General features: G+C 39.7%; 2 protein-coding genes across 2 annotated transcripts; both read left to right on the top strand.

Moving 5' to 3' along the window:
- The first annotated feature begins 512 nt into the window (after window positions 1-512).
- On the top strand, window positions 513-9,585 carry LOC141804457 (caspase-8-like). Its single transcript, XM_074688891.1, has 6 exons — window positions 513-818; window positions 2,813-3,180; window positions 3,294-3,322; window positions 5,355-5,469; window positions 5,550-6,042; window positions 7,478-9,585. Exons 2-6 carry the CDS (start codon window positions 2,820-2,822, stop codon window positions 7,623-7,625), a joined length of 1,146 nt encoding a protein of 381 aa, XP_074544992.1. The 5' UTR covers window positions 513-818; window positions 2,813-2,819; the 3' UTR covers window positions 7,626-9,585.
- A 7,041-nt stretch (window positions 9,586-16,626) lies between these two features.
- Window positions 16,627-21,650, top strand: LOC141804498 (caspase-8-like). The gene is made up of 6 exons (XM_074688955.1): window positions 16,627-16,783; window positions 18,588-18,940; window positions 19,053-19,087; window positions 19,967-20,075; window positions 20,157-20,709; window positions 21,308-21,650. The coding sequence occupies exons 2-6, from the start codon at window positions 18,595-18,597 to the stop codon at window positions 21,453-21,455; spliced, it is 1,191 nt and encodes a 396-aa protein (XP_074545056.1). The 5' UTR covers window positions 16,627-16,783; window positions 18,588-18,594; the 3' UTR covers window positions 21,456-21,650.
- The last annotated feature ends 455 nt before the right edge of the window (window positions 21,651-22,105 follow it).

Raw genomic sequence — 22,105 nt, 5'->3', positions numbered from 1 at the left:
TTTAATAATTATTATGAGTTAGTTTTTCCCTGTTTTTTTTTTTTTTTTCAAATCCATCTGCTGTAAATAAACTGAATTGAGTGGTTTAAGATTCCAGGCCTTCACATAAAGTTGCGTTTTTCTTTCCATGTCCACTTAAGTACAAATTTGTTATGAACACTTCTTTTTTCATGAGCAACACTTTCTCCCACTAGGCGGTGGGCCCGTCTCACTCTGCCATGCTTCCACTGTCCGTCATTTTAGCCTACAAAAGCGAGTTTAAAAGTTTTTTATAAAGTATTTTGTACAGTCTATGACCCAGCAATAAACACTTACTTTAACGGCATTAAAAGCATATTTACATCCTGGTTCAAAAACGGCTTGGGTGTTAAACGCTGATTTCACTATCGGCACACGCTGTACGGTGAGTGATTTTTTTTTCTGTCTGTGTGTTTAAGAAGTTTTAAGGATAGTTTGATTTTCACTCAGAGGCACAGCCCAGGTCACGTGACCGCCGGACGCCCTGTAGCTGCTCGGAGTCACGTCAAAAACTTGCATGAACTCACATCTGGTGTCATAGCGAATGTGGCTGCGTCTGCGGTTTGGCTTTATTTCACGGTTTCAGGAACAGATATGTGTCGTGAACCACATGGGATCATCAAAGTAGCAGAGACGTGAAAGGGGGTTGACTTAAAAACTGTAGATGAAAACATGAATGCTTCAAGCTATGCCTCTATACCTCTGCATTAAACGATACCAAAGAAGCCTCGTTGAACACACGGGAAGAGCAGCAGACTGAAACCCAAGAGCCGTAGATTCGGAGGAAAATCGACCTAACGGTACGTGTAAGTTAAGTATTGTGTGTAAAGCGTCAAACAGTTGTGGTTTCACTTTTATCATGTGTTTATTCCCAAAGGAAAAAGTTGCCGGGGTGTTGTTGCTGTGTTGTTCAGTGTGCACGAGCGGATGTACAAATGAAGGACAAAGTTTTGTTGAGTGCGTTAATGTTTCTTACTTTGTTGGGTAGCAATGTAATGTAAAACTTGATAAAGTGTTAGTTTTATTGCAAAGATATGGCGCCAAACTAGTTCCTTCCGGGTACCTAAAAAAAGACGAACAGGACTACACTGTAAAAAAATGACCCCGCATCGACACAACTAAATTGAGGCACATATTACAAATAATAGAAATGATCAGTGTCGGCTGGTGGAGTTTTCTCCAGGGGGCCCTCAACTCCAAAATAGACATCTGTTAAATAGCAAGCAAACGCATATTAATGTATCACACCAGTGTATTTACATAAAAATAGTAAAGTGGTTGAGATCAGGCCTGCACTCTTTCTAACTTTACCCAAGTCTTTCACACCAAGCTTCTCCTGATATGTTCTCCTCTCAAAAGGTGTTTTTTGAGTGATTGAACTGAATCATTTATTTTATCTTTCTCTGCAGCCCGCGGCTCAAACTGTTAATCAGCCACACTTTGTGACTGACGGCTGTGATAGTCTATGGCCAAAGGTTTTTTCACCCACGGCAGGAAACACGTCACTACACACAGATGAACAAAGCAACTTTATTCAGTGTTAATTATATATTACTTATCTTGCTCATGCATTTAAAATACATGCATTAAAAATATACATACATAAAGCTCAGGGTGTAAGTACTATTTTTCTTTTTAATTTTAGTCAAGATAATGTCGGTGGTGAGGTGGTGCCCCAGCGCCCTATAGCCAGCTGCCGCTGGAAATGATTGAATAAAACAATGCATTTTTAGTGCAGTGTTTCTCCCACTTTTTAATAGCCCCCCCAAAGTTCCACCCCAATGCAAACACAGGCACACAAACACATATGCGTGTATATCATAGTAGTATGTTGCCAATTCTATCACTCCCCTATCCATTCAACTTCCCATTGCACAGCGGAGTCCCCTGTCAACTGCGTTGCAACTTATGGTTGCGATAGTTGTTAGGTTACAATTCACAGGGCCATTCTGGGTATAGCTTGTGGGCTGGAGCAAGGCTAAAGAGGTGGGAGGGGGCGAGGTGTAGCAGAGAATTAGGAAACAGGGTGACAGAGAAGACAAATAAAAAGCCATCAGTGATGCACAAGAAGAACGTCCGCCCAGGGGAGGAGTGGTGTCTTCTGTTTGGATGTTTTGTGGTTTAATAACAACCAAACATGGAGTCACAAAACAATTAATTGTTACAAAATTAAAATAGAATAAATAGACAAATTTAAAAAAAAACAGTTTGCAGTTTGGGACAACCTCCCCATTTGTTTCACTTGTGCTCATGGAAGATAGAGGACAAGGGTAGGTGTAAACCAACAGTGCAAAGTGCTTTCCAGTTGGTGAAAAAGATTAACCAACTGCTTATTCCTGATTGGTTTCTTAAAATGAACCACACTAAAACAGGAATTGTTTTTTTTATTGTAATCTATCTGATTGCACTGTTTTAGATTCACTAAATATTACACAGATTTAAAATTAAGCCATCAAAATTCCTGTTCAATGACTGGAATTCATATTTCTAGAAGTATTGGCCACAAAATCAAGACTAATTACACTGACTTTTTTATCAACCAAAAGAACACTTAACATGTAATCCACCCCAGAATCACTTTTACAGTGTAAAATTACTGTCGTTCCTAAATATTAATCTGATGCAAAAATTACACAGTAATAAAGAGTATTCAGATATACTTGACCTTCTCTCACTAACAGTTCTCGTAACACTCTGCTTCTGCAGTGTCACGGTAAGCTTTCTCCTCTTAATATACTTTTTGTTTTATTCTTCTAACATCCACTTATTGTTGTTATTTATGTTTCTGTGTCAGATTCATCATGTCAACCCAAGACAAAGCTGAAGATATATTAAGGCGTAATAAAATCGAAATCCAGGATGCTCTATGTGCAGACTACAGACTGATCCTCAACAAGGTTTATGCAAAGAAACTGATTACTATAAGTGAGTACAAAAACCTCAAAAGCATTGACAAAGAAGATGTGGAGGGTCATGTCAACGAGCTTGTGGATAAGATCATGTTTAAAGGAGAGAAGAGATGCCAAGCCTTCCTCGACCTGCTGCAAACTGATGAACTCATTAAAGAGACTTACCCTCAACTCGAGGACCTGCAGCTGAACACCTCTGGCCTCTTACCTGTGCCCGTTCAAGCTTCTTCTTCCTCTTCTCCTGATAGTAATGGTAGGTTAATGTACATGCTTTTGTCTTTATTATTGTGTGCAGTATGGCTCTTACAGTGTCTACAGGCTGAATCAAATTCAAGGCGTAACTCTGTCTTATTCCAATTTCCTCAGAAAATAAACCACCAAAGAGGCAAAACCAGGTGAGAACATTACCTCAAAATAAATCTCTTTATTTGAATCATTGTATCTACATGAACTTAGAAGACTTTGGAATACAGGCATGGGCACTGATAGACATGTTAACACTGTCTGTCATTAAAAACTCTTATCATGCTGTAAACATTTAGAAAATTTGATGAAGTCATGGGGTTTCCTAATACTGAGGTCGTGGGAACATTAATAGGAATAGTTAAAAGTGTATTTCAAGAATCACATCCTCTTACATTTCACCGTAAACTCAGCGTTGAATCACTCTGCAGTAGTACAATAGCAATAGCATAGTACCACAATAATTTGTGGTTGTCTACTTGAGTAAGCAGCTGAATGTTAAACTACAAAATGTTGGCTTATAGTTTTGTTTTATTACTTAATTCTGTGCAAAAATAAAAAATGCAAATGGCAGTGAAGAAAATAAAGCTAAAGGAAGCTTCATATAAAGTAAGAGCTGGTATAGCCCCCTCTAATAACAGCAAGAGTCACTAGATCTTGATTTAACCCCTTGATGCCTGTTGTCGTCAACAGCAAGTTTTTTTTTTTTACATACCCTGTCAGGTCTTGATGCAGCTAAAGTGACTTTTGTCTCTCATTATTACCTATTGATTCATATTTTATACAAACCAAAGATCGTATGAACTTATGATGAACTTCTCATGTCTATACCTATTACATAACTTAGTTATAACTTAGTATAACTTAGTTATAACTATTGTGTGTACTTTACCCAAATTTACAATCTCCACTTAATCTTACAACTATAAGAATGCAAAAAAAACAATCCATTTTTATAATTGTTTATTAATTCAGACCTTAAGGGGTTAAAAACGGAGTACTTAGGTCAATGCAGGAGAAATGGGCTGAGAAAACATAAATAAAATAAGCAATATCTAATGAAGTTTTTTTTTCACAGCTTTTGCTCCAAAAATATACAATACAACTTCAATTGGCAAGTATATTAGAAACAGCACAAAAGCTGTACCACGTTTCAGTTCACACAGATTTCAACAGCATAGAATACACATACGCTGCCTGGCCAAGAAAAGTTGCCACCAAAAATAAAGGTCAGACACAGTAATATTTCGTTGGACCGCTGATAGCTTTGATTATAGCATGCGTTCGCTGTGGCATTGTTTCAGTAAGCTTCTGCAATGTCACAAGTTTTACTTCCATCCAGTGTTGCATTAATTTTTCACCAAGATCTTGCATTGATGACGATAGGATGACGAGGAGGTTACCGTATTAAAGAAGAGTCCCAGCAGGAGAAGGAGGCCCTGCGTGTGGAGGAGGAGCCCCCCTTTTCAGCTCGATTGCTCAGACCAAGTCCAGAAAAAGCCACGCAGGATCACTTTGTGGAAGAGGTTCAAGAGGTTTATGACTCCTCAATGCTGCCGCCAACAGAAAGAGACATAGATACCCCCTTAAAGCCTGTATTCAACGCACACATATGAAGTAAAATGGGAAGTACTAACAGACACAGTCCAGCTGGTTTCTGTCTGTGCGTGGGTTTCTTCAAGGATTCTCTGTTTCTTCCCCCGAAAAAGAAAAAAGAAAAAAGCTCCTCTCAGTCGTGAGAAGGGCTCAGGTCGCAGTCAGACTCTACCATCATCAATGAGAGATCTTGGTGAAGAATTAATGCAACACTGGATGGAAATAAATCTTGTGACACTGCAGAAGCTTATCCAAACAGTGCCACAGTGAATGCATGCTATAATCAAAGCTAAAGGCGGTCTAACGAAATATTAGAGTGTGTGGCCTGTTTTTTTTGGTGCCAACTTTTTCTTTTGGCCTGGCAGTGTATTTTACACGATATGAACATTCTCATTTAATAATTTTGGCACAGATTGTTATTAATAAACCTGTTGCTCATTGTTGGGCTTTTGTAACGCAATTTTTGGAGGTGTTTTATTTTTTAGATGCTGTGTAGAAATTCATAAGCAATTTTTTTTTTATTTTGGATAAATAGGGAAGAAGAGCAGTGTTTACAAATAATATTAAAACTGATGTGCTTGCTCACAGGACTATCTGTATCAACTGGACAGTCGGCCAGTTGGTCTCTGTGTCATAATCAACAATGAGAATTTCTACCCTCTTACATCTTTTCGACGCAGAAGGGGAACTGACAGAGATGCTGGTATGTCACACAGAAGATCTATTCTTTTTTTCTTTTCTGACGTGGTTGAAGACCAACACTTTGGTTGACATGTCTTACAGAAAGTCTGGCAGAAGTGTTCAGCTGGCTGGGCTTCAGAGTGCTGATGTGTGAAGACCAAACCAGCGATCAAATGGTTCAGACTCTGACCTGCCTCGCCTCTTTGAGTGACTCTTCTCAGCTGCAGCAGCTCAACATCAAAGAGTGGTCCGAAGGCTGTTTCAAGGATTTTCAAGGAGCTGCTAAGCACAGTGATGCCTTCATCTGCTGCATTTTGAGTCACGGAAGTAATGAAGGGGTCTTTGGAGTCGATGGACAGCCCCTTTCTCTTCAAGACATTACAAGAACCTTCAAGACAACAGACGAGTCAGCTCTCAAAGGAAAACCCAAAGTGTTCCTGATGGCCTGCGAGGGAGAGCAGTTACGCAGTGTCAAAGAAACCGATATTCTTGTCGCACTGGCCAGTGTTGGAGATCGTGTGTCATATAGACACGTAACCGATGGAACATGGTTCATCCAGTCTCTGTGTAAGCAACTGAAGGAACTCTGTCCGAGGTAATGTACGGATCAAGAACCTTTCAGAATTACAATGTGAATCTTTTTCTCTGGTTAGAACCAACTGAAGTACTGGTAAAGTGACTTAATACCGTATTTTTCTGAATATAAGACCATGTTTTCCTGGAAATCCTATCAGAAAATGAGGGGTTGTTATATTTTTTCGAGGCCAAGGCTTTGAACAGCTACCTCCTCTGTCCACTCTCACCTGTCAGTCCACAAAACCTCCGTATAGTGACAGGTAACGTACAAAATGGCAGAGAGAGGGTGGGGGGCTTGGAAAAGTATTTCCGCATTTTGTAGTGGTTGGGACATAACTTTTCTTGAATTTCCTGACTGATTCGCTAAACTGGGTGTGCTCATCTGTGTGTGTGTGTGTGTGTGTGTGTGTGTGTGTGTGTGTGTGTGTGTGTGTGTGTGTGTGTGTGTGTGTGTGTGTGTGTGTGTGTGTGTGTGTGTGCGTGCGTGCGCTCATGTGTTTATGCATTATGCATCTGTGGGCGCGTTGGAGCAGAACTCTCGCGAGACCTCAGGGCCAGGTGGCACCATTGAGCCCCCCCGGTCTAGCTTGTTTTATATTGTTAATTTTAATCAATGTTTTACTAGACTTTTCAAATAAAACAAGATTTGACAATCAAATAGCCTTTCACGCAAAATTTGACTTGAAAAAAGGGGTCATCTCCTATCCAGGATGGTCTTATATTCAGATCAATTTGGTACTATTTTCTAGACTCTGAGTCTTTAAGTGTTTGGTGTCAGTCAGATTTTTTTCCCCATCATTCATTTATGATTAAAGAGTAAGTGAAAAGAAAATTAAACCGTAAGAATATTTAAGGAAATGTTTTCTGATGCATCAAAAATGAGTTACAGCTAACTTTTAAGACTATTAGATCACTTATCATTCACTGCACTACCACCATCAGCATAGCTTTACACATTTGATAACTAAAACAGCCACAGGCCACATTGTGCTAAAATTTGCTCAACATTAACAGTTTCTTCCTTTTTATCACCTCATGTTTACAGAAACAAAAAGGAGTTGATTTGAGTTGAACACGGTCATATTTCACACCTTTTTTTTCCACTTTCTTGGTGATATCCTGAATTAACCTTAAGTTATCCCTTCAGGAATAACAAAGTACATTCTATTCTAGTCTATTCTATTCTAGTCCATCCAAAGCGGTAACACATAACTTATTTATCAAAACACCAAAATTAATATCAGTAAAAAGTGTAAAACTACAGTACAACACAACAGACACATTTTTAGCGCTCGGCTCTGAGCAGGATGTTAGAGGAAAATGACCACTGACTGATGGATTGGGAGGTAGTCATGAATATATATTAAAAAACAAGTAATCAAAGCAAACTAATAATGCTAATTGATGTAACATTGCGATTGTAATATGTGGTTGTTCCCTGTTCATTGTTTCAGGGGAGAAGACATCACCTTCATCCTTCACTCTGTGATCAGTGAAATCAGTCTGAAGGAGGTCCCCTCTCGACATGAAAAAATGCAGCAGTTGCCTGGATTCACATCCACCCTGAGAAAAAAACTTGTGTTTTCACCACATCACACCTGAAACCATCTCATCATAAAACTCATGAACACTTAATGCCTTCTTTGCTCTTGATGAGCGATTAACTGTGAAGAGCAGTGGCGTTTTCTCCCGGAGGCCAAGGGAAGCCATGCTTCCTCTCTTTTTTTGGACTGTAGCTGTGATTTAATGAAAATATTCCCTTTTAACAGTTTCGATACTTCTTCTGTGTTTTGTCACCGCCATCTCTTCCTTATTCCCCTCCTCTACTTATTGAGCATTTTACAAAGTGTAAAACAGCGCCCTCGTAAATGTTCTGTGGTGAATGCGTGGTGAAAATACGATACTGCACGCTGTTGTCCGCAAGGAAGCCAAGCAGAGTTGGCATCCCTTGGTGAAAAAAAACAAGAATGATTAACCAATCAGATGAGGCCGTGGTCATGACACTGCTCATCTGTGATTGACCAAGACTGTGCCAAGGGAAGCCACCCCGTCTTTGGCCTCAAACCAATCAAACCACAGTATCGTCATCCTCGAGCCACTGAATGAAATCAGGGAGATTAGCACATTAGCAGTGTGCATAAAGCGGCCGGTTGTGTGTATGAGTGGGCGGTTGAATTAATTAATAAGATGTTTAAGCTAAGTCAAGAGGACAATATACGTGTGTGAATGAATGAGTGAGGGTGGGAGAGCTAAAGGGCGTGTGTCGGTGTTCAAAGTAAGTAAAACGAGCGCTCTCTGGGCGCTCTAACAGGTCCGTTACATGAAATAGCGATCCAAACTGCAACATAGCCTTTTATGTACCCCACTCCATTAAAAAAAATACAGATAAGAGGCTTTGTCTCACTTGGCTTCCTCAAAAAAAATCTCCACGCCACGCCACTGGTGAAGAGGTGATTTTTACTAAATTGTTCACAATTTCAGTGTTTTGTATGTAGAAACAGCACAGGTCTTCACACATCTACTCCTCAGGCAGGTGCGTTGGATGAAGACAAAAAAGATTTATCAGAAGAAAAAGAAAAATCCTGCACGCTGGCCAACTTCCAGAAAGAAAAACTTTAATGCATTGTTTGGGTCATAGACCTTTATCAAGCAAATGTTTGTGCCGGCAAAAGACGACATCTTAAATATGAGTGGCTGTGTGGCTCCAACTATTCTCTGCATGTAAAATGTTTAAAAGTTAGAATACAATTAAGGCAGTAAGAATTTACTGATAATTTACATAACATGTAATTGGAAAAATCTCAAAAATGTCATGACTGAGTACACTGGGTTCTAATAAAGGTAAAAATCAGAAACTTGAGTCTTTCTGGACGTTGGCCAGTGCGCAGGACTTTTCTTTGTCTTTGGAATCTTTTGTATGTAGAAAATAATGAAACACTGTTTACTTGTTGTTGTTATTGAGTTTATATAATCAGCTCTGGTGAAGGTTTTACATAAATTTGAATACTCTCTGCCATCCCTGAGATTTTTATTAGTCCCTGAATTGGGACACAGCTACTGTTTGTTTTCGACCTTCTCTGCAAAATTATGAATGGGCACGTGTTCTGCCTCTTCCTATTGCGTAAGATTTCCGACCTTCTCATTAAGTTGGGGTTTTTTTTCTCTCATCCATTAAATCAGTGGTCTTCAACAGGGGGTCTGTGGAGATACTGCAGGGGGTCTGTGACATTTTTGGTTGATTAGTCATTTTTCTATATTTTCAAATAACTATTCCTATATACTTCAATTTTTATGTGATTGTCTTTGAACACACATTGATGGATCCACAGAGGCCAAAGATGTGCTCTTTCAGTCAGAAACTCACTCAGCAACCCAGCATCTCTCTTGGGCACCAAGCTCCAATTATTGAAGGGTCTGCTCTGTCTGAAACACAGACAGAAGATACAGAAAAAATATGGCCATTATTTGTATGTTCCCTTCATTTTTATTTTTTTTACAGAAAATGTGTAAAAACTGACATTTTTCTTCAAATCCTCAGTGGTTTGGGTGGATTTTCAATAAATGCATCCCAGATACACAGAAAATATGTGATGAATTTATTTACTGAAATAATAACCCTTAAAATTCATATCAACATAATTTTTGATCAATTAAATGGAAAAAAAAATAGAAGTAGAGTTGGTGTTGCCAGCGTAAGAATGAAAGTTGAGACCATGTTGAGTCAGGCTAAGGGGGGCATGTAGATGATAAAAAAAAGAGGGTCAAGGACAGAGCCTTGTGGAACACCTTGGTAACTGGGGCTGGGGAGAAGCAGGAGTCAGTGATGGTAACAAATGGTTGTCTGTTGGAGAGGATTGATTGAAACCAGGAAAGAGCTAGGAGACACCAAGGTGTTCAAAGGCAGTTGAGAAGGATGGTGTGGGAGACTGTCAAACACTGCAAAAGGGGCTAGGAGGATTAGGATGCTAACGTGTCAAGAGTCTCCAGCGATGAGGAGGTTGTTAGTGATTTTGATGAAGGTGGTTTCAGTGGTGTGGTGGGGTCTGAAACCGGATTGGAATGGTTCGTAGAGTTTATGGTTGGAAAAGTGCTGGTGGAGTTGGGCAGCAATTGGTCTTTCTAGGTCTTTACTGTGGAAAAGAAGGTTGAAGGTGGGCAGGAAGTTGTTGGGGTCTTTTGGGTCCAAGTCTGGCTGTTTGAGGATGGGAGTGACTGATGCCATTCAGAAGCTGGAGGGGACAACACCAGATTATTGAGAGGAGGGAAGTGAATGATGTTGGTCATGGTGGAGCAGAATAAGCTGTAGGCAGTGGGTATGGGACCCAAAAAACTGGCGGAAGACTTAGCTTTAGTTACAAGTTTGGTTTCCTGAAAGGCGTTGATGTGCTCAAAAGAGGATAAAAGGCACCAAATATGATAATTCTTATCATGCATTCTTTCCATTGAGATAACAGCTCTGTTGATCTGTGTATGTTTAGATTCAATCCATGCTGCTGGTAATGTGGAGACGTAAGTTAGGGCATGGTACCCACTGGACTACTATACAGACCATGGCCCCCATATAACTGATATACAGCTCATGATCCCCAACAAGGGAGGCAAACAGACCTGTGGTCCCCATAGACAGGTATGTTGATCATGTTACACATTAAATAGGTATGCAGGCCGTGGTACACATTAGACTTTTATACAGACTATGAAAGAAGCGATGGCTTAACTTGACCCAATACTTGTTACCTCAATCCAATTAGAATTTTGTATGGAAAATGAAACCACTGTTATTTCTTTAATGAATGAATATTTTTCACTGGTTTTGATATATGTTAAAAGTTTACATAAATATAGCAAAAAGAGTTCAGTGAATACATTCCCGACCCCAAAAAAGTAACCTCTGTAACTCAACAGTATCGTCACTACTGAAACAACGGCTATTTAAGCAAAAATAAAACTCATTAAATCATCAAACAAGATATTATCACTATGATCAGTTCAGTGCATGTGCACTTTAAACAATAATGACTTTAGGAGACAATATGATCAATTTTATACACTTTACAAGGAAAGATGAAGATACCTTGTACAATAGGGAACAAAAAAATGAATAGATTAATGTAATTCTTTTTATTGTAATGAAATTCTTTATTTTGACTGTGACAAACTTAAGGAGAGGAAAGATATTTGGGAAAAGTTAGAAAACATAATGTGAAAGTTGACTGTTTTTATTCTATGCAATACAAGTATGGAAAAAAAACTCAAATAAGACATAAATTTCACAAAGATTTCGACTCTGAATTTAAACTAATTCAGTAAAATGGTCCATATAGACTCCTCTAACTCCTTTTCCAATGTAATTTTATTTTTTTTTAAAAAAGGGAGAAGCCATTTTGTCTAAAAAGTTGGGAAAATTTCACATGTATGCAGTTTTTATTCTTTTTATTTATTGAGATTTTATCTTAGATAAAATGTAAACCCTAATAAATGAACTATTGTTTTATTAAGTTTATAAAATGATGGCATCCAAATTGAAACATGAATTAGCCTTGGTAATGAGCTGCCATCGCCACCTTGTGGTAAAATTGTAAAATCAGTGAGCTGAGCACAGGAGACCACAGCCACATGTGTACGTCAGGGATGAGGCCTTTCCACTTTCCTCATGAGGCCATTTCCTGGGCGCACACTTCCCAGAAACCGGCGGGTCTACAATTACCGTCTGTCCCGGGCACGGCTGGTGGTGGAGAACGCCTTTGGAAACCTTGCATCCCAGTGGCGGATGTACCGGCGTCCTATGGAGCTCCAGCCCGACTTTGTGGAGAAGTGTGTCAAGGCCACCTGTGTTCTGCACAACTTCATCCAAAAGACCACCTCAGCGTCTGCGATCAGAAGCCTCTCAGATGGTGATGTGGAGCCCCTGCCAGGTCTAGGAAGAGTGGCTGCGAACAACTCCGCCAGGGAAGCCATCAGGGTTCGGGAGATCTTCGCAGCCTACTTCTCTGCAGAGGGAGCGGTCCCGTGGCAGAACGTCTATTGTGCAAGTACCACCAAAACGGCTCTTTTAAGAGCCACCTACACTTTACTACTGAGCAAATGTCCTGCAACATGAATTTAATGTTGTTACGAATATATTAAAGTTTTCTACACAGCTGAGGCCTACAGAATACAGCACACAATGTTCTGTGTGTGCAAGAAATGTATGAAACCAGAGAAATGTTTGTGTAGGAAAGAGAAGACAAAATATTGCTGAGTTTGATATTTTTTTTGTATTTATATATATAAAATATATTTAAACAAGGAAATCAACTAAAAAACACAAATTCAATATAAAAATATGTATATACAAATAATTACAAAAAATAAACTTATACAAAAGATTGAAGATAAATAAAAAAAAAAAATAGATACAACGTGTGTACTCTACAGAGACTGGAAACGGAACAGGCTTGGGTGAAAGGCGCTAAACTCAACAAAACCTCAGGGACACCAACGGAAAGCCTGGTTCATTCTCTGCAGAGATTGTTGCCCCATGTGCTAAAAAGCTTTTTTAAGGATCGAATGTTTCCAAATTGAGCACAACTGTGCTGGCCTCAAAGACCAATTTATACATTTGGAATTTCACATATTCCTTTTGCTGGGGTGGCAACCTCTGCAGAGAAGGAAGCAGGCCGAGGAGGAACATCTCATCCTCCGAGGGAGGGGGACGAGGAGGCATAGGTGGGGCAGGAGGGACTTGGGCCTGCCGCTGGAGGACCTGGAGCAGCAGGGCCCTGATCTGCTGGTCTTCAGCATCGGATCCCTCCGCCACTCTCTTCATCTTCCTCCTCGTCACTGTGTGAAACACAAAGAGGTAGTATTTGGTAACATGAACTGCTGTTTCAAAATATTAAAATGAATAACTAAGCCTCTTTTTACAGTATCAAAAGTATCTTTAGTTTGAAACTCTGGTGTGACACATCGAACACCCTCACTGCAACCACAGAACACAGTAATAAGTACACAAGGTCAACTCATGTAAAACAATTACTGTGATTTTAGTGCAGGTTAAAACTCTATGTGGTGAACTTTGGTAAACAATATTAAGTAGAATATTTTACATATCTACTTGTCTTTATTGTTGTCTTACAATATTTGTAACATCTAAATAAATGCAATCCGTAAAGTGTATACAGTTTGGTCTCATAACATCACTGTTATTTCTTTAATTTATTTACTCATTATTTCTACTGAAAGTAACTGTGAAAGGTATGTTTCATAGGGAAAAAAACAATGCAAAAAGTATACACTTACCGTTAGATGCTTTCCCTCCCACAGGAGCAGGGGCAGCAGCTGGGCCAGGAGGACCAGGGCCAGGAGCAGGAGAGGCAGCAGAAGTGGCCTCAGCATCACTGCTGTAGGGAGAGTCCTGTTGCAGGTGGTCTGTAGTGTTGACATAGGTGCCTTTAGTTATGTGTGTACATTTTAATTGTCTCAATCACTCAAGCTTGCTCTGGTAATTGCAGCAGATCAGGAATTAAACAAATACACCCATATTCTTACAGCATACAGTTCCAGCCATATCAAGTAATCAATACCTGGCTTCCACAACCATTTAATGCAGCAAATCCTTTATGTAAAGAAATAAAACAAGAAATGACTTTAATTTCAGGGTTTGGGATGTGTTTACATACATCAAATTAAGGTACTTTTAAATAGTCTTAGTCCCTTTTGAAATTCTAGGCTGTGAAAAGAAATCCACTGTTACAGATAATTCCAAAATAAGTTGGTGATACTTTGTGTGTGCATATTCATCTCTCAACAAACCTCTACACTCAATCCCTGAGGGGCCTGCTGCCTCTCCCTGGTGATCGACCTCCACTGGCCCTGTCTGGCTGTTCATCCTCGACCCCTCGACCCATGTTCCCTGAGGTCTCCCTGGGGGTAATAAAGGGGTCGAGGAAAGAGATGACCTTTGTTTGCGACAGTCGGACTCAGTGATGACCCGAGCATGCAAATCAAGCTAGAAACGAATATTTACAGAACTTACCTTCAAAACCTGTGTCCTGTGCGACTTTCACCCAAGCCTGCTCCTTTTTTTCCCGGTCTCTGTAGATTAGATACGTCGTATGATACAACTCAGGATAAAGACAAACCGAACAGATTGATTTCTCCTCCATTTTTTTCGGGGTTGCAGCCGGAGCAGGTGGCGGGAGCGTCACACGTCATCAAATCAATGACGTTGTGGGGAAATGTCATTGCTGATTGGCTGTCGTGGCACAGCCTTCACGCGAATTCGCGTCGAAAGTTCAATATTTTGAACTCGAGCGAATTCGCGTCCACCGCCCGACACGTGAACGCTCAAACGTGCCGCGCCAAACGCCCCAAACGCGCTGCCCGAGGCGAATAGGCGTCTAAACACGTCTTAACTGTACCAAACCGTACTGAACCGACTGCTTGGCGGAAACGCAGCTTAAGAAAACTCTCACTGAAATCGTGTGGTAATTCTGTGCTTTTATTCACTGCTGCATGGCTTGAGCACTCCCCATTATCTGTACATGCAGTAGCAGGTTCAGACGCAGATAGACGTCCCCTGTACAGTCACTTAAACTATCCACTGTAAAAACTCGATGATTCCTCGATATATGAGCAGTAAATGACGATTTAACAGTGAACGTTTTTTTTACAACCAGCAAATGGGCATGCCACAGGTTGCCCCTCTTCTAAATGTTGTTTGAAGTGAGAGATAAGTTCCTTCACAGTGTGAATTTGGCGCTCACACAGCGCCATTGCACACTCCAAGTCCGTAGCGGCCCTGGTAATAACAGAGGGTTCGGGCACATTGTGGGCACGATACAAGGGAGCTTTAAAGGCTGCGTAGCTACAAAACGTCCGCTTACAGTCAGTTCCAACACATTTGGAAAACAGTGAGGTTCATTTCTGTGAACTCTACAATGTAGCACATAACCCCTTAAAGTCTCAATTGTTTTGCTACATAAACGGCAGGTAATCATTGCAGCAAACTAACAAGACCAACAGCTTTTTCCGTTTAGATGGCGCTCCTCTACTGCTAATCGTGGATGAAAACAATACTGAAACGCCGGAGTTCGGTACAAAACTAACACAAACTCACGTAGGTCGGCGTTACTTCCAAAATACTGACATGTAAGCGAGATGGAAAGATGTAAACACAAAATTACCAAGTCAAATCCTGTAAATCGCTGTGTAGAAGTTGGTCTGGTCCAAAATGCGTCTGGTCCGGTGTGGTCACGGTCAGCTCGGGTAGCTCCTCTGCTCGACGCACAGTGGGCGGCGCCTCCCGCGAAAGTACAGCGTCCAATGAAATCACAAATGAAACCCTGCTGCTGCGCGCTCTATGGCGGCAGAGTTTTTAAACTAAAGCACAGCCGTTACTTTTTGCGGTAATGCAAATGTATGTGGGGTAAATCACAACATCGTCATAAATTGTCAATTGATGAAAACAAAACATAATTCTGATCATATAAATGTGATTGACATCATTCAAAATTAAAGTTGACTGTATTTGTACATTTACTCATCCGTAGATTACGACGTTTGAAATTGTTAAATTAAATACATTTCTTTTCTGTAGGCTAGAAAAAAACCTATCTAAGAAAACCATGATTTTGACACCCTCATGTTGTAATTTTTACTGTTTGCATTGCTTACTTAATCACAGTTTTTCTGTGTTTAACCAACAGTAATTTGTTACTATACAGAAAATTACATTTTTAACATGTTAATACTGTCAAATTAACAGTTTTAGTAAGCAGTAACGAGTGTAGAATTGTCTGCTTTTTCAGAATTCAGAATTGAGCTTAAGCAAACGGTTGATTTTCTGCAGAATTTCAAAAAAGGATGTGTGAATTAACGGGATGTGGACGGCAATATCACAAAAATCACTCTCTTTAAAGCATGTTGCTGACGTCACATATGATACATTCAGGGACCGGCGGAAATTTGAGAATCTCACGAGAACACCACTTTTTTACAGCTTTTGAATAGGACAGACGGTTTGTCATTGCCAGGCATTTAAAAGTAGGTGCGTTTTTGAACCCCCCGCGAATTTGGGATCCAGATTAATCTGCGTTAATTTTGAGAACGCGTTAATTTGCGGTGTAATTAATTAATCTAAGTAAGGCGTTAAAATGACAACCCTAATTTTAATGAATTCACACACAACAGGGATTCAAGTTGATATAAAACCACGCAAACAGGAAGTTAGATCTGTTTTCACATGTGAACTGGAAGGAGCAGAGGCCAGTGGAGTGATCTAAGTGGCAAGGATATAGCTCGTACTCATCTTGACAACCATTGGAGCTTCCTGTGTCTTCCTCCTACCTGAGTTGTACCTGTTTCGCTGGATTCATTTTGTAAATTGAGGTCCTTTTCCTGGGATCGTTAACACACACACACACACACACACACACACACACACATATATATATATATATATATATATATATATATATATATATATATATATATATATATATATATATATATATATATATATATATATATGGCAGTCTTTAGTGAGGTGATCACGCCTCACTAAAGACTGCCACGTTTCCACTGTACATGGAACGGGCAAATTAGTCCATATAAGAAGGGGGTTGGCCACAGGGCTTGGCTTAAAAACAGCAGATACGGACGTTCCAAGAGTGGCTGCTTAAAACTACACCCATGCGTCGAAAACGAAACCAAAAAACTTCCCTGCATTCACAGAAAGAGAAAACCGCTTATAGATTTGGAGGGAAATCATCCTAACAGTAAGTCAAAGCAAAGTATTGTGTTGAAATTGTCAAACAGATGTGGTACTTTTAGCATGTGCCTATTCCTGAAGAAAATAGTTAGAGGGGTGCTGTTGCTGTGTGGGGCAGTATGCGAGCGGATGTCCATGTGGGACAATACGTTTTGTTGGAAGTTACTTTGTTTTTAATGAAATAATTGACAAGGTGTGATCATTTTAATACAGAGACATGGTGCATATATCTGGTTTCTTCCGTTTACCGTAAAATAAGAGGTTTACTTGCAGACTTTTCACTCTGATTACAATACTTAAGATTGAAGATCTCAGGTCAGATATTTACATGTGATGTGATCTATAACGGTCCAGTGCTGTTATGCCACGATCAGAAACAGCAGTTTTATAGACGTGTGACACGTATAAATCAATTAAAACATAACGGTATTACCAAAGATAGTGGTCTGTCGTCTATTTATAACTGTTCCTTGTATTGTTTTTACACTACAAAGATGAAGTTCAGCAGCTAGTTTTGCCAACTCCTCAGCAGGAAGTTTCGACTGTCTCAGAATACCTGCATGATATGAATGTAGGCTAATTGTCACGGACGCTGTAGGAGAGAGTATAATTATGTTTTTAAAACCCCAAAAATCAACCCTACTCCGTTATCTGGGCTAGGGCCAAAGTTGTTGCACGCATTATGTCCAAGCTGGACTGTGCTATAAGCATTTCTCTGCCTCCGAGTACTCTGAGGACAAGGAGTTCAGCACCCGCTGCCCATCTATGAGGAATCTAGTGCCGTCACATCAGTCTCCAAAGTCCAGAAAAGTAGCTAGATTTGCGGCTAGTCAGTTATTTTTACGCAAATAAATGGATAAATAAATAAATAAATAAAAGTGTCTTGAGGAGTCTGAAAGTCACTTTGGGAACGAATTGTACATTCATTGCGCATGTGCACAGAGCCCAGCCTTGCCGTTTCACCGTTTACATGACGTAATTTTACTTTTACTATTAATACGTTTGTGAAAAAGAATATTGAACCGTGTGTGTCCGAATTAAATTTCATTCATTTTCGGCCTGTTCTGGTTGAGGGGCTAATAAGCATTTTTATTCAGTTTGGGCTTCTAACCCAGATCTAATAACTAACAGATTACACTGTTAAAAATGACCCCATATCAGCTTAATCAGATTAAAGCAAGAGACAACAGTTATTATGAATAAAGAGGCTGCGAGGAGTTTCAAAGTGAGCTTGAAAAAGTCTCCCTTCTTAATATATACCAGATCATAATTCACACTTAAAAACAAGATAATCAGCGCCAATATAGTTTATTTCAAAATGCTACTTCATGACTTCCCAGTCGGGTTTAGCAGGGATTGATAACTGCACGTTAGTCTTTCTGACAGCACCACACCAGCTGAAAAAGTTTAGTAGTGAGAAGAGAGATCTTTATTTTTCAGCGAAAAAATGATTTCTATGACCAATTTTGTAGTGATGGTGGACACAGGAGCTTAACTGTCTGACAGAAAAAGGACAGAAGAGCAGAATAAAGCTAAACAGGAGAGTTATACAGCCAGGGCTAAGAGCTTCAACACTGAGTTGAGTTGATGTGGTATGTTGCCAAGTGCCTGTCGCTCTTTAAAAATTCACACTGATGCAAACATTAGTCAATAAAAAAAAGAGTAGTGATCAGTTTAACTGGAAATTTTCTCATTACAGTTTTTGTAATGCTCTGCTTCTGCAGTGTCACAATGAGCTCTCTCTTCTAATGATACTTTTTGTTTGATTCTTTCCACATCTACTGATGTTGTTGTCTATGTTTCTGTGCCAGATTCATCATGCCAGCCCAAGACATTTTGAGGAGCAATAAGATTGCCATTCAGAAGGCTCTATGTGCAAACTACTCACTGATCCTCAACAAGGTTTATGAAAAGAAACTGGTTACTGATGATGATTACCAAGACCTCAAAAGCATCAGCAAAGGAACTGTCAGGGAACATGTCAACGAGCTTGTGGATAAGATCATGTTCAAAGGAGAGAAGAGATGCCGAGCCTTCCTCGACCTGCTGCAAACTGATGATGACATTAAGCAGACCTACCCTGGGCTTGAGGACCTACAGCTGAACGTCTCAAGCCTCTTACCTTTTCCCGTCCAAGCTTCTTCTTCTTCTTGTGATCATAACGGTAAGTTAACATATGTGATTTGTCTTCATTATTTTGTGCAGTTTGGTTCTAATGATTTCTACAGGCTGAATCAAATATGAGGTGTAACTCTGTGCTTTTCTAATTTCCTCAGAAGATAAACCATCAGAGATTAAGAGACCAAACCAGGTGAGGGTGCTACCTCAAAGTAAATCCGGATAAATTTGGAAGATTTTTACCTTCATGTTGTGACCTGTAGTCATAAGCTTGTGTTAGCCAAGTGGTTGTCTCAATTTTTCACATCCAGAGTTGAAATCTTCTATTGTGTATAAGCACAACAGCCATACAAATGGTATTGAATGTGAAACACAGACATGTGCACCGATAAGCTTCTCAACAACAGCATTCTGTCATTAAAAACTCCATCCAGGTTTTAAACATTTAAAAACTGTGATGAAGACATGAGGTTTCCTAATATTAAGGTTCTGGGAACATAAATAGGAATAGTTAGAGATGTGTTTTGGGTATCCAATCACATCCTCTTACCTTTTACTATTAACTCAGCATTGAACCACCCTGCATGGCTGGGGTTGATCTTGATGTTCTTTGCAGCCTGTAAACGGTTTATTGGTGCACTAGATGTTTTCATCGACCATGTAATCAGCATGGTATGAATGTTACTTTTTCTCTTTGGGAGAAGGGTTGTAAACTTTAGAGACAAAGTAAGCCACTGATTGGTAAACTAAAAAATGTTGGCTTGTGGTTTTTTGTTTTAATGCCTGAAAATTTGCAAAAATAGCAGTGAATAAAACAATACTGAAGAAGCTTCATTCAGAACAGAAGAGCTATTTTTTGGTTTTCTTTTTTTTTTTTTTTGGATAAAAATTGAGACACTACTTGAATCCTTGCAAATGTACAATTTAATATAGTGCCTTGAATTGTAAATAGAAAGCCTTTAGTGTCATCACATGACTTGTACACAATGAAATTAGGAGTAAAGTCTAGGAAAGAAATAAGAAAAGGCAAATTTTCAAGGACATGTATTAAAACTTGTGTGTTTGCTTTCAGGATGATCCATATCAACTGAACAGCCGGCCAGTCGGTCTCTGTGTCATAATCAACAATGAGAAATTCTTCAATAAAGAAGATGATAGACCAGGAACCAACAAAGATGCTGGTATGTCACACAGTAGACAGATATTTTTTTTGTCTTCTGATGTGGTTCAAGACCAACACTTTGATTTTATGTGTTTTACAGAAAGCCTTGCCAAAGTGTTCAGCTGGCTGGGTTTCAGAGTGCTGATGTTTAAAGACCAAACCAGGGATCAGATGGATCAGACCCTAACCTGCCTTGCCTCTGTGAGTGACTCCTCTCAGCTGCAGCAGCTGAGAAGAGTCAAGGAGTGGTCAGGAGGCTGTTTCACGGATTTTCAGGGAGCTGCTAAGCATGGTGATGCCTTCATCTGTTGCATTTTGAGTCATGGAGATAAAGGTGTTGTTGAAGGAATCGATGGAAAGCCCCTTTCCATCAAGGAAATAACAAGAGCCTTCAAGGCAACAGACCAGTCAGCTCTCACTGGAAAACCCAAAGTGTTCCTGATTCAGGCCTGCCAGGGAGGTCAGGATCACAGAGGGGTGTTAGTAAAAGATCAGAAAGCTGATGATGGTTGTAGGTATCTCTACATCCCTGATGAAGCTGATTTTCTTCTTTCAATGGCCACTGTTGAAGACCATCCAGCATATAGAGATGAAATCGATGGAACATGGTTCATCCAGTCTGTGTGTAAGCAGCTGTGGGAATACTGTCCAAGGTAATGTTAGGACTAAGAACCTTTTAGAATTAAAATGTATGATTAAGAAGTAAGGGAAAGGATAATGAAACCCTGGAAGTCTTTAAGGAACTGTGTTCTTGTGCGCCAAAAATAAGTGACAGCTCATTTTTGCACTGCCACCAAGAGCATACCTTAACACATTTGATAACTAAAACAGCCACTGACAACATTGTACTAAATTTTTCTCACTGTTACCAGTTTCTGCCATATTGCCACCTCATGATTGTAGAAACAGAAAGTTGATTTGAGTTGAACATGGTCATATTTCACACTTTTTTTTTAAACTTTTATGGTGATATCCATAGTGGTGAAATTATAAATGACTTCTTAAAACACTCAGTTGATATGACTTGCAATTGTAAAACAACAGCACAACACAACAGACACATTTGAGCTCCCCACCCTGAGAATGGTATCAGGAAAATGACCAATGACTGATGGACTGAGAAATAGTCATGATCATATATCATTGTAAAATCATCAGCGTAAACTACCATGAAGTGCTTTAACATGATCTCTCTAAATTGACGTGATATTAATACAGTAATATGTGTTTGCTTCCTGTTTATTGTTTTAGGGGGGAACATATTGTCACCATCCTTCACCATGTGAACGGTGAAGTCAGTGAGATGGAGGCCACCTCTGTACCCGGGGAAGAAAAGCAGATGCCTAAAGTCGAATTCACCCTGAGGAAGACACTTGTGCTGTCACCACATCACATCTAAAGACACCTCACCATAAAGCTCATATATACTCAGTGCCTTCTGGATGAGCACTTAACTGCAAAGAATTCAATTCATTTTAGCTGCACTGCATTTTTCACAATTTCAATCTTTTCTATCTAGAAAATTTTTCAAGCACTGTTCACTTTTTGTCTTATTTGAGTTTATGTAATCAGCTCTGGTGAAGGTTTTACTTCTCCGCCATTTTTGATATATTTTTTATTAAACCTTCTTAAAGATGTCTGTGTTCAATGCTGGTGGAAGTTCTGTTCAACTCTGATTTTGGGGCAGAAAAGAGCCATGTGCCTGACATTCAATATTTTAGCTTTTTACAGAGAACCAAGCCCAAAGAAACAGCATAACTTTGGTCTAAGCACTGGAAACCGGTGCACTGAAAGATGTTGGCTGGCCTTTAGAAAGCAGTGTGTCCAGCGTTGGATAGACTTGTCATACAATCTGAGAGAAGATGGCTACTTTCAGACGACTTTCGGACAAACAATTTCCCTCAAAACGAGCCGTCCTCAGCCCTGGGAAACCTGCATTGGCCTCTAAACAGAGCAGGCTCTTGTTCAAATGAAACATGCAGCCCCACTAAAATATGATACAGAAGTGTTAAATAACTTCACCCAGGAGAGATCTAGCATCATTAAAAT

The sequence above is a fragment of the Halichoeres trimaculatus genome, unplaced genomic scaffold (assembly GCF_033239565.1).
Source record: "Halichoeres trimaculatus isolate MK-OKI-2021-1 unplaced genomic scaffold, fHalTri1.1 fHalTri1_scaffold_15, whole genome shotgun sequence".
NCBI lineage: Eukaryota > Metazoa > Chordata > Actinopteri > Labriformes > Labridae > Halichoeres > Halichoeres trimaculatus.
The sequence above is the reverse complement of the archived record's forward strand: the minus strand, read 5'-3'. Positions and strand labels throughout refer to the sequence as shown.